Here is a 12500-nt window from a genome sequence, read left to right as displayed (position 1 = left end):
ACGACATGCAGTGAAATGCTTTTTACGACGGTCCGGCATGAGGGAATAGGATGGGGAGAAAAATAATACAAGGAAAAAGAAGACTGATAAATACAGTATAAAAACTATATAAAATAAAATATAAGAATATATGAGATAGAAAGATAGATATATATGTGAGAGAAAAAGATGTATATACAAAAATGCTTATGGCAGTAAACAGTGAACAGTATACAATAAACAAACAATTTAAGGTGGTTTAGATTGTCCATAAAGTGTCCATGTGCAGTATGGTGTGGTGTAAAATGTCCATAAAGCGTCCGTGTGCGGTATGGTGTGGTGTAAAATGGCTATAAAGTGTCCGTGTGCGGAATGGTATGGTATTAAATAAAAAGTGCACTGTGCAGTGCGAGTCCAGAGTTTAAAGTGTCGTGGTGAGATATGTACAGAGAAAAAGTGTGATGATAGAGAGAGTGGGCCAGTTTTTAGATCCTGGGTGTTTCCTGGTTTAAACTCCGAATGGCCTGCAGGAAGAAGCTCCTCCTCATTTTCTCTGTGTTCGCTTTCAGGGAGCAGAAGCGATTCCCTGAACGCAACAGAGAAAAAAGTCCATTATTGGGATGGCTGAGGTCCTTCATAATCTTCCTGGCTCTGGTCCGGCACCGCGTGCTGTAGATGTCCTGCAGGTTAGGGAGCTCGGTGTGGATGGTACGTTCAGCTGAACGCACCACCCTCAGGAGGACTCGCCTGTCCTGCATGGTGCTGTTCCCGAACCAGGAAGTGATGCTACCCGTCCGAACGCTCTCAATGGTGCAGGTGTAGAATGTCTTTAGCACCTGAGAGGGTAGTTTAAAGTCCCTTAAGCGTCTCAGATGGTACAGACGCTGCCGGGCCTTCTTCACCAGGGTATTGGTGTGACAGAACCAAGACAGGTCTCGTGTGATGTGAACACCTAGGTACCGGAAACTGTCCACTCTCTCCACTAGGGTCCCGCTGATGTTTAGGGGTTGGTATGACCGCTCCTGCTTCGTGCTGAAGTCCACGATCAACTCCTTAGTCTTGATGACGTTCAGGAGAAGGTTGTTCTCCTGGCACCATCTCTCCAGGTTTTTAAACTCCTGTAGGTAGGCCGTCTTATCATTGTTGGAGATCAGGCCCACCACAACGGTGTCGTCAGCAAACTTGATGATGGTGGTGGAGTTGGAAGTGGCCACACAGTCGTATGTGTATAGTGAGTACAGCAGGGGGCTCAGAACACAACCCTGGGGAGCTCCAGTGCTGAGGGTGAGGGTGGATAAAGTGTGTTTTCCCACCCGTACGGATTGTTGTCTGTCTGTCAGGAAGTTAGAGATCCATTGACACAGCGGCAGGCCAGCACCTTTAACTTAGAGGTGAGTGTGGAGGGAATTATGGTGTTAAATGCTGAACTGTAGTCCACAAACAGCATCTTTTTATTTCTTTGGTTTATTTCTTTGGTCCAGGTGGCTCATCGTAGTGTGGAGGAGATGAGCAATGGCGTCCTCAGTCAAAGGGTTCTGACGGTATGCGAACTGTAGTGGGTCCAGTGTGTCTGGTAGTGAGGCAGTGATGAAGTCTCTGACCATTCTCTCGAAGCACTTCATCACTACTAAGGTCAAAGCTACAGGGCGATAGTCGTTAAGGCAGGCGGGCTGGGGTTTCTTCGGGACAGGAACAATGGTGGACTGTTTGAAACATGAGGGGACAACAGACTTTTCCAGTGAGAGGTTGAATATCTCTCGGCGTGCATGCTGGTTGTGGTTGCTGGTGGTTAGCTGCAGCCTCGAAAGGAGCGTAAAAGGTGTTTATCTCGTCTGGCAGAGAAGCGTCCGCATTCACCATTCTAGAAGATGGTGTTCTATAGTCTGTGATTGTTCTTAGGTGATTGTTCTTAGGCTCCTAGAGCCACCATGTTGGCACTGTGACTCTAGTTCCTCCTGTAGTGCCGCTTTGCATCCTTCACCGCTCTGCGAACACTGTAAGACGCAGCCCTGTACTCATCCATGTCCCCGGTGGCAAGCCCCGTGTTGTAGGCAGCGGAGCGGGATCTCAGATGGTTTTATCCACCCACGGCTTCTGGTTGGGAAACGTTCTGATAGTGGTTTTTGCACCGTATCATCCGCTAGTTTTCCGCTTCCATAAACATGTTGACTTCATCAGAGCTGCGCCTGAACATGTCCCAGTCTGCGTCATCTAAAGTGTCCTGCAGAGCGGCCACCGATTGGTCAGTCCAGCGCGCGACCTCCCTCTGAACCGGAGCTTCCTGTTTCAGCCTTTGTTTTTAAATAGGCATGAGGAAGATGGCGGCATGGTCCGATTTCCCAAACGGTGGACGTGATTGTGCCTTGTAGCTGTTCTTGAATCTTGTGTAACAGTGATCCAGTGTCCTTTCGCCCCTGGGGGGGCAGGTGATGTGCTGATGAAAGTTCAGTAATGCACGCTTGAGGTTGGCACTGTTAAAATCTCCCAAAACAATGAGCGCAGCGTCCCGATGCTGTGTTTGGTGACAAGTTATTGTCTCTTGTAAGTCCCATACTGCAGTGTCCGTGTCCGCTTGAGGTGGGATATAAACGGCACTGACTATGACCGAGCTGAATTCCAGAGGAAGATAAAAGGGCCGACATTTGATGGTCAGTAGTTTCAGGTTTGGTGTGCAGGAGCGTGAAAGAGGAACGATGCTCACGCTGTCGCACCAGTGGTTGTTAACCATCAGACACACTCCACCTCCTCTTGACTTCCACGACTCCAGTGTTCTGTCCATGCGGTAAACTGAGAAAAACTCGGCCGGCTGGATGGCGGTTGCAGTCCCGAATGTCCCTCTGGAACTTGACCCTTGCCCTAAGGTTGTCGAGCTTGTTCTCCAGTGACTGGACATTGGCTAACAGGATACTAGGTAGGGGAGCGCGGTGTGCGCGTGCCCTCAGCCTGTTCCTGACGCCGGCTCGTTTCCCTCGCGGACACCGGTACGGGTCGCGTCCTTTGTTCTCCCTCAGGATCTCGCTCAGCCAGCATAGGTCCGGGTTTAAAAACGGCGAAAGGTGAGTGCATTGTTCACCAATAGATATAAGAGTGTCTCTGTCATATCTACTGATGTTCATCTTGTGTAGATGGAACTGTAACTAATTAAATAAAAGTATAAAATAAACAAAAAAAGAAAAAACGTAGCCGGAGCAGTCGTGACGGCAGCCGACCTCACTGGCGCTATCTTGACACTGTTTGGGGGATTGTGTGTGTGGTTTGGTTTGTGTGTGTGTGAGGGATTTGATGTATTTGGGGATTATATCTGTTGGGGATTGTGTGTGTGTTTGGGGATTGTGTGTGTGTGTGTGTGTGTGTGTGTGTGTGCGCGCGCGCGCTTGGGGGGGGATTGTTTGTGTGGTGGGTGATTGTGTGTGCATGTGGGGGGATTGTGTGTATGTGTAGGGGGATTGTGTGTGTGGGGGGTGTGTGTTTGTGTTTGGGGATTTTGTGGGGAGGGGTGTTTGTGTGTGGGGGGGATTGTGTGTGTTTGAGGATTATATGTGTGTGTGTGTGTGTGTGTGTGTGTGTGTGTGTGTGTGTGTGTGTGTGTGTGTGTGTGTGTGTGAGAGAGAGTGTTTGGCGATTGTATGTGCGTGTGGGATTGTGAGTGGGATTGTATGTGCGTAGGGGATTGTGTGTATGTGTGGAAAATTGTGTTTGTGTCTGTGAGCAAGCTCCTACAGGAACACTGCTTAGAAATCTCAGATCATATGGAATTTGTGATGCTACAAAGAACAGATACGTTCTCTATGGTTGTTTGTTCTCAATTTTGTGGAAACAGGTTGGAGAAGATCCACATACAGGTGTGATGATCAGGGAGGGGATATGCACATACTTTTAGTCATAGTGTGTATTGATATAACAGTATTGCGGCACCTGTGTCTCTTCATCTTCAGTGGACTTCAGAACATTATTGGGAATAAAACCCTCTTCACCACAATCATTTCTCACCTTCCACCAACGCTTAGACATATCTAAAACCTACGCACACACACACACACACACACACACACACACACACACACACACACACACACACACACAGACACGAAGAGACAAAGTGGAGTAAACATGAGAAAAAGAGACAATTAACAGCTGTAATGCTTAAGCCAACTTACTCCATTCACCTGTGTTGACATGTGGCAGCGAGGTTAAGGAACAGCAAGATTTAGTGGCAGCGAAGTTAAGAAACAGGGGCAGCAAGATTTAGGGGCAGCGAGGTTTAGTCAGGTTTAGGAACAGGGGCAGCAAGGTTTAGATGATGCAATACATTTTCAGTAAACTCCAGATCTCCAGCGTATGAGGGGTAAACGTTAAGGACCTGGTGGAACAGTTGGAGTTGAAGGAAGGAGGGCTGAATTTGGCACAGGGATCACATGAGGTACAAGACACCACATAGTATAATGAAGTCAGATGATGTTCACGTGTCCTGCTGCAGTTTCTTTAACCCTTATCTCCCCCCTTCTTCCTTACTTCCCCCTCTAATCTCTCTTAACTACCCCCCATTCTCAATTACTTCCCCATCTAATTTCCCTTACCTACCCCCCCCCCATTCTAAATTACCTACCCCCCATTTTCCCTTACTTCAGGAGCATCACCAACACCTCATCTTCTCACCTTCTACATGTTTAACTAACTTACTAGTCATTACTCTGTGTGTGTGTGTGTGTGTGTGTGTGTGTGTGTGTGTGTGTGTGTGTGTGTGTGTGTGTGTATGTGTGTGTGTGTGTGTGTGTGCGTGTTTACTTGGTCATGCACAGTCAGTACACCCCACTATACAATGCTGATGTTAGCATGATCTCACCTGCACCATCTCGCCCTTCATCACACTGAGTTCTCTGCCATTTCTAGCTCTGAAGTCATACAGCACACGCATGCAGCTTAGTGGCATGTCCTCAGAGCTACACACACACACAGACACGGCACACACACACACACACACACACACAGTCAGAGAGCATGGGATTGACTTGAGATAGAGCAGGAGGTGGTGGAGAAGGAGGAGGAGGTGGTAAAGGAGGAGGTAGATGAGGTAAAGGGGGAGTTGGTGGGGGAAGTGGAGGAGGTAAATTAGTAGGTAGTTGAGGTAAAGGGGGAGGTGGTGGAGGAAGTGGAGGAGAAGGAGGAGGAGGTAAAGAAGGAGGTAGTTGAGGTAAAGGGGGGGGTGGAGGAGAAGGAGGAGGTAAAGGAGGAGGTATATGAGATAAAGGGGGAGGTGGTGAAGGAAGTGGAGGAGAAGGAGGAGGTAGATGAGATAAAGGTGGTGGAGGAAGTGGAGGAGAAGGAGGAGGAGGTGGTAAAGGAGAAGAGATGATGTAATTGGGGAGGTGGTGGAGAAAGTGTAGGAGGAGGTGGTGGAGGTAAAGGAGGAGGTAGTGGAGATAAAGAAGGAGGTAGATGAGGTAAGTGGGAGGTGGTGGAGGAAGTGGAGGAGAAGGAGGAGGTAGATAAGGTAAAGGGGAAGTGTGGTGGAGGAAGTGGAGGAGAAGGAGGAGGTAGATGAGGTAAAGGGGGAGGTGGTGGAGAAAGTGGAGGAGGAGGTGGTAAAGGGAGGAGAGAGATGATGTAATTGGGGATGTAGTGGAGGAAGTGGAGAAGAAGGAGGAGGAGGGGGTAAAGTAGGAGGTAGATGAGGTAAACGGGTATGTGGTGGAGGAAGTGGAGGAGAAGTAGGAGGTAAATGAGAAGGTAGATGAGGTAAAGAGGGGTGGAGGAAGTGGAGAAGGAGGATTTGGTAAAGGAGGAGGTAGATGAGGTAAAGGGGGAGGTGGTGGAGAAAGTTGAGGAGGAGAAGGAGGTACATGAGGAGGTAGATGAGGTAAAGGGGAGGTGGTGGTGGAAGTTGAGGAGAAGGAGGATGAGGAGGTGGTAAAGAAGGAGGTAGATGAGGTAAAGGGGGAGGTGGTGGAGGAAGTGGAGGAGAAGGAGGAGGAGGTAAATAAGGAGGTAGATGAGGTAAAGGGGAAGGTGGTGGAGGAGAAGGAGGAGGAGGAGGAGGTAAAGGAGGAGGTATATGAGATAAAGGGGGAGGTGGTGGAGGTAAATGAGGAGGTATATGAGGTAAAGGGGGAGGAGGCAGAGGAGATGGAAAAGGTGGGTTTACCTGCTATGTGCTCTCTGAAGTGTGTGAAGCCTCTGAAACAAAAACAGCCAGACAGCATTTAATATTTCACTTGGTGTGTGTGTGTGTGTGTGTGTGTGTGTGTGTGTGTGTGTTTGTGTGTGTGTTTGTGTGCGCCTGCCTGTCCTGTGGGGGAATTCTGGTTCTCCTTTTGGTTGAATGTTTTTTGCTCAGTGTGTGTGATCGCAGGTGGCTCCCAACCATCATTAAACACTGGAGTGAAGGTGGGAATATCTTCATTATCCGGCCACTGAGTCCTGAAACACAGGTGGAGGAGGATAGTGGTGATGATGATGATGATGATGATGATGATGATTGTGATGACGGTGGTGATAATGAAGAGTGTGTGGTACCTAGGAATGTTCCAGGCATCTCCTAGAGACTGCCACAGCTGGTCCTCCTCCTGTGTTGCCTCCTCACTCATAAATCGCACACACTCCGGCTCCAACAACGGCACAACAACACACGCTGGGAGATTATCTGCACACCGATTCACAAGCTACACACATGCATGCATGCATGCACACACACGCACACACACGCACACACACACACACACACTCAGCGTGACAACGCAGTTGCATTTTTTAGCACCTAATTGGCTCACTTCTGTCTTTACCATTTCTAGTGTGGAGAACAGGCAGTGTGCGAGTTCTGGAGCACTGGGAGATTGAATCTTTCCATTGAGTTTCGCCTGAGGGAGGGGGAGGGGGAGGGGACAGAAAGGGAGTTAGTTTGAGCAGAAGGTCTCAGAAACCATGCTGTGAGATGATGATATAAGAGGTGTGAAGGTAAAGCTGGTCATTTTCTCCCAGGAGCGTGGAGTGAGACAAAGCTGCTGCAAGTTCCACACATACATCAACCAAACAACCTCCATGTTAGAGCGATCTGCAGCACCTGGTCTTACCCTACACCATTCCCAGATTAAACTCGTGGTCCTGCTGCCCCCCACTGCTCAATTTACAGGAGAACCTGGATCTGCTTCAGCATTATTGTCAGACTGTTCTGTTGAGATTGCAGTGAATCTCAATAAGATCAAAATCATTATATTAAAACACACATTGATGTTACCACTTAAACCAAAAACTGAACATGTGTTTCTAGAAACCTGACAGTGGGAGGAAGTGAGAGAAGAAGCACATAGAGCTTCTACACCATAAAACCAACATTTATAGAAATAAAAAGTGATGTTCTCTTTCAAACATCCGTTCAGTATCTTCTTATAGAAATCGCCTCTTGCGTGACCAATCCTGGAAGCATCAATCACACCACGTCTGTAGGCTGACAGACCAATCACGACAGTGATGCGGGAAGTCCTGCCTCCCTATATACACCGCTGCTGACGGTCCCTGACTCATTCTTGTTCTCTTCCCCGTGAAGATCCTTTTTCAGAAAGCTATCCTCAGCAGATCCTCTAGGGGTGGTCGCTAAACTGTTCACGGGCGAGCCACCAAGGTACGTCTTTAAGCGCAGCTGCTTAATTGAGGAGAATATTCACTGTTCGCTTCTGCTGTTCTTTTCACCTCACGTTAAGTGAATAGAAAGGTATCGTATGAAACCCGTTTTTGAGAGGCACGTTGTGGTAATCTTGTTTCATCTCCCGGTGTTTGCACCTCCGTTATGGCAACTGCAAGCCCATCCGGTTGCATGGCGGCGGGGAAAGATCCCGACCGACCGTGTGCATGCGGGTCTATGATCTCAGCTAAAGACTCTCATCCCCTGTGCATAGGGTGTTTGGGAGTGAGACACGCACAGGCTGTGCTCGCTAACCCCGAGTGCTGCCCGCACTGCTCTCGCTTCCCGTTAAGAGTTCGGGAGCACGGAATGAGAGTCGCGGCCGCGAATAAAGGAGACCCATGTCTCTCTCCGCCGCCCACGGAGGGGGACGAGGCTGCTTCTCAGGCACAATGTAGCTGGGGAGAGTTGATGGACGAAGTGTCTCCTGTCCTTCCTTCGCTCTTTGATTCTAACCCTTTAGTGGGGGACAAGGGTGAGGAAGAGGGAGATGATGAGGTTGCTCATTTTTTGGAGGAGGATTTGGAGGATGACGAGGAGGATGGTATCCTTCCTCCTGATCTTCTCTCCAGGCCTGGAAGTGCTATGGGCCCTTTCCCCATGCCAGGTGAGCTGGACCTCATTGAGATGTGTAGGAGAGCAGCCAAAAAGCTCTCTATCGACTGGCCATCTCAGCAGGTGCACCAGGACGCTGAGAGGGATTTATATGATGGGAAGAGGCTGGAGGTGCACAATATGGAGAATTTGGGGATGTCCACCCTTTCGGTGGCGTGTCACCTTCACCCTAATCGAGGAGCTGCTCTATCCTCCTCATCCCCTTTACTGCCGGGGCGAACAGGGAGGCCGCCCGCCTCTCTTTTCCAGAAAATTTACCGCTCCTCTGCCCTTTTGGTTAGAGCTTTAAATGCCACCTCACTGCTCACAGCATACCAGGCAGAGCTCATGGAAGAGATGGGGAGGCAAATTGATGCTGGGTCACCTGACTCAGCTTTGTGGGAAGAGATCAGCGTCATTGCGGATCTCAACCTACGTTCATTGAGGGGAGCAGTCCAGAGCTGCGGCCGCAGCATGGGCCTGGCTGTGGTGGGCAAAAGAGCCCTATGGTTGGGTTTGACGGGCTTATCAGAGAGAGAGAAAGTGGAGTTCCTTGACGCCCCGGTAGAGCCTAAAGCCCTTTTCAGGGCTGCAGTGGCGAATATGCGCCAGCAGTGCGATCTACGCAAGAAAGATGGGGAAGCGTTTGAAGCTTGCCTCCCAATAAAACCTACTGCTCGCCCCCCCCCAACCCGTGCGTCCGTATTTCGCCTCTACATCCAGAGGAAAACAGCCAGGGTTTAGGGCCCCTAGACCCCCCCACCCCAGCAATCAATGCAAGTCTTCATGCCAAAAACAGCCCCAGCCCAGGAGCAAGGCCTCTTTTGCAGAAGCAGCGGCTAGGCATCACCCAGCTGACCCTCATAGAGGAAAGAAAAGATGGGCAACCTAACCTGTGGTATGATTTTGGGTCAAAAGAGGGGCGGCAGCACTCGCTGAGTTTCTGTGGCACCCCTCAACTCATCTCAGGAGTCTTGTCCTCCCCCTCCAGCGAAAAAGCGTTCAATGTTCAGTGGACAAAGGTTCTCCGGTTGAAGTGTTGGAACCAGTTCCCCTAGTGCCTGAAATGTTACTCTCCACCCATGGGGTTATTCATGAGGGCGGTCAGAAGGTTCTGTGTTCGTTCTCAAACAATAAAATTGTGTTCTGTGCATCCAGGCAGTGGGCCGAGGGCACAGACGTGTGTAAAAAAGCATATAAAAACACACAAAAGAAAACTCGAATCAGAGTTGCAACTCCCGGCTTCGCCGCTAGATGGTGCCACTCTGGATATGAGTGTGTTTAAATCTTACCTGACTGGCTTAGGCTTCAGAATAAACGAGACGAAAAGCTGCTTGGTACCCACGCAAGAAATAATCTACCTGGGTCTCAGGCTGAACTCAGACCTGTATCAGACTTTTCTATCGGGAGAGCGCATCGGGTCGATTCGCGTTTGTCTCTCCCTCTTCCAGAGAGGAAAGAGAGTTCCGTTCAGACTCTGTTTACGCCTTCTAGGGCTGATGGATTCGGCAATGTTTGTCATACAGTTGGGACTGTTGCGAATGAGAGAGTTTCAGTGCTGGGTAGCGGCGCAGTGCTTATGTCCGAAGCGCCACCTCAACCACAAAGTGATGGTGTCATCACTGTGCTTGTGCGCTCTCCATCACTAGAGAATTCGCACTTTTCTCTTGTCGGGAACCCCGCTGCGAGCTGTTTCCCTGAGAAAAGAAGTGACGGCGGATGCCTCTCACTATGGTGTGCGCACATAAGCTTCCTGGAACTGTTAATGTTTTTTCTAGCTTTGAAACATTTCGTGCAGTTTCTTCGGAGTCACCACGTATTGGTCAGATCAGACAACACGACTGCGGTGGCGTACATAAATCGCCAGGGAGGAACGTGCTCTCCTCGACTTCACAGTCTAGCATGAGAGCTCATGGTGTGGGGCATGAAGCATTTTCTATCGCTACAAGCAACTCATGTGCTGGGAGTGATGAATGCGCTGGCGGATCTCTTGTCCAGGGGAAACCCCCCGTATACGGGGAGTGGTCTCGCCACCCTCAGGTGGTGAACCTATTATGGGAGAGATTCGGCCGGGCTTCCATAGATCTCTTCGCCTCGCACGGAAACACTCATTGCCCTTCTTTGGCGAGAAAGGGTGCATCTATGAGTGTGGATGCATTAGCCCACCCGTGGCCAATTGTACTGCTTTACGCATTTCCTCCGCTGAGTATGATCGTGCCGACTCTAAAAAGAGTAAGAGAAAACGTTCACTCTGTGATACTAATCACTCCAAACTAGCCAGGGAAGTTGTAGCTGACGGAGATATTCCAACTCCTGCACGATAGACCCTGGCCTCTCCCGTTGCGCAGAGATCTCCTCACGCAAGCGCGCGGGGAGGTTTTCACCCGCCACCGGACAGAGTGGCTCTCTGGGCCTGGCCCGTGAGAGGTTAAATCTCAGTGTCACTGGTTTGCCTCCGAGGGTGATTGAGACGATTCAGAATGCGCCAGCAGCTTCGACGCGCTCTGCATATGAGAGGAAAAGGAGTATATTTGAACTATGGTGCGCTTAAAAACAGATTGTCTCTTTTCACTGTTCTGTGCCAGAGGTATTAAAAGGCAGATAAAGGCAGGGCGTTTTCAACCGTTAAGGTTTACCTCGCTGCTGTTTCTGCATGGGGATTGTTGGACATACTATTGGTCATCACCCGCTCGTGTGCAGGTTTATGAAGGGAGCACGGCGCCTGAACACGTTTTCAAAGCCGTTTTCAAACATGTTTGCAGTAGTGTGGATTGTTAAGTAGTTTCTGTTTGGCTCCTTACTTATTTGCTTATTTATTTTTTAATCCTACAAGGATTTAGAGAAAGTGTACGACAGGGTGGAGAGAGGAGTTGTAGTGTTGTATGAGGAAGTCTGGTGTGTGTGTGAGGGTGGTGCAGGACATGTATGAGAACAGTGTGACAGCAGTGAAGTGTGCTGTAGGGACAACAGACTGGTTCAAGGTGGAGGTTGGACTGCATCAAGGATCGGCTCTGAGCCCTTTCCTGTTTGCAGTGGTGATAGACAGGAGTCTCCATGAACTATGATGTTTGTGGATGATATTGTGGTGAGAGTAGGGAGCAGGTGGAGAAGAGTCTGGAGAGGTGGAGGTACACACTGGAGAGAAGGCGAATGAAAGTCAGTAGGAGTAAGACAGAGTACATGTGTGTGAATGAGAGGGAGAGCAGTGGAGGGGTGCGGTTGCAGGGAGAAGAGGTGGAGGAGTTCAGGTACCTGGGGTCAACAGTGCAAAGTAATGGAGAGTGTGTTAGAGAAGTGAAGAAAAGAGTGCAGGCAGGGTGGAGTGGGTGGAGAAGAGTGATAGCAGGAGTGATTTGTGATAGAAGAGTATCTGTGAGAGTGAAAGGGAAAGTTTATAGGACTGTGGTGAGACCTGAGATGATGTATGGATTAGAGACAGTGGTATTGAGTAAAAGACAGGAGGTGGAGCTGGAGGTAGCAGAGCTGAAGATGTTGAGATGTTTGTTGGGAGTGACAACGATGGACAGGATTAGAAATGAGTTTATTAGAGGGACAGCGCATGTAGGACGTTTTGGAGACAAGGTGAGGGAGGTGAGATTGAGATGGCTTGGACATGTGCAGAGGAGGGACATGGGGTATATCAGTAGGAGAATGCTGAGGATGGAGACACCAGAAAGGAAGAAAAAAGGAAGACCAAGAAGGAGGTTTATGGATGTGGTGAGGGAAGACATGCAGGTAGTTGCTGTGAAAGAGGCAGATGTAGAGGACAGAGGGGTATGGAGACGGATGATCCGCTGTGGTGACTCCTAATGGGAGCAGCTAAAAGAAGATGATTTTATAATCCTACAGACAAACTTCAACCACACCCACATGTGCCTGTCTCACCAATCAACGTAGAGAGAGGCAGAGGGAGACAGTACAGTGTGTTTAATGTATAGCATGCAGGTGTGTGTGTGTGTTTACTCGCCAATAGGTTGAAGGCCATTTTGATTTTCTGCAGGCAAATTTTAAACTCCTCCTCTGAGGGTAATCCTATCACACACACACACACACACACACACACACACACACACACACAGAGAGATTACCACAGACACAGGACCTTGTCAGAAGTCCACAGCAAGGAGGTCTACTGCTGCTCTTTACCTTTAAAAGTTTTCTTCCTCTTCTTCTTTGTGTCTGCTTTGGGAGCTGCAGCAAGAGCGAGAATGACACACTGCTCGATATCACTGATCAGATGATTCAGGACATC

General features: G+C 49.3%; 1 protein-coding gene across 1 annotated transcript in view; it reads right to left on the bottom strand.

Moving 5' to 3' along the window:
• Window positions 1-12500, bottom strand: part of eps8l3a (EPS8 signaling adaptor L3a) — an 18182-nt gene that overhangs the window by 1630 nt on the left and 4052 nt on the right. Inside the window, exons 10-16 of the mRNA XM_083533775.1 lie at window positions 12395-12500; window positions 12216-12280; window positions 6759-6833; window positions 6493-6638; window positions 6229-6396; window positions 4823-4919; window positions 3895-3999 (exon numbers count right to left, since the gene is read on the bottom strand). Coding sequence (XP_083389901.1) covers window positions 3895-3999; window positions 4823-4919; window positions 6229-6396; window positions 6493-6638; window positions 6759-6833; window positions 12216-12280; window positions 12395-12500 — 762 coding nt within the window. The remainder of the gene's footprint in view (window positions 1-3894; window positions 4000-4822; window positions 4920-6228; window positions 6397-6492; window positions 6639-6758; window positions 6834-12215; window positions 12281-12394) is intronic.

This window comes from Silurus aristotelis (assembly GCF_946808225.1).
Source record: "Silurus aristotelis genome assembly, chromosome: 28".
NCBI lineage: Eukaryota > Metazoa > Chordata > Actinopteri > Siluriformes > Siluridae > Silurus > Silurus aristotelis.
This window is presented reverse-complemented; position numbering and strand designations above follow the sequence as displayed.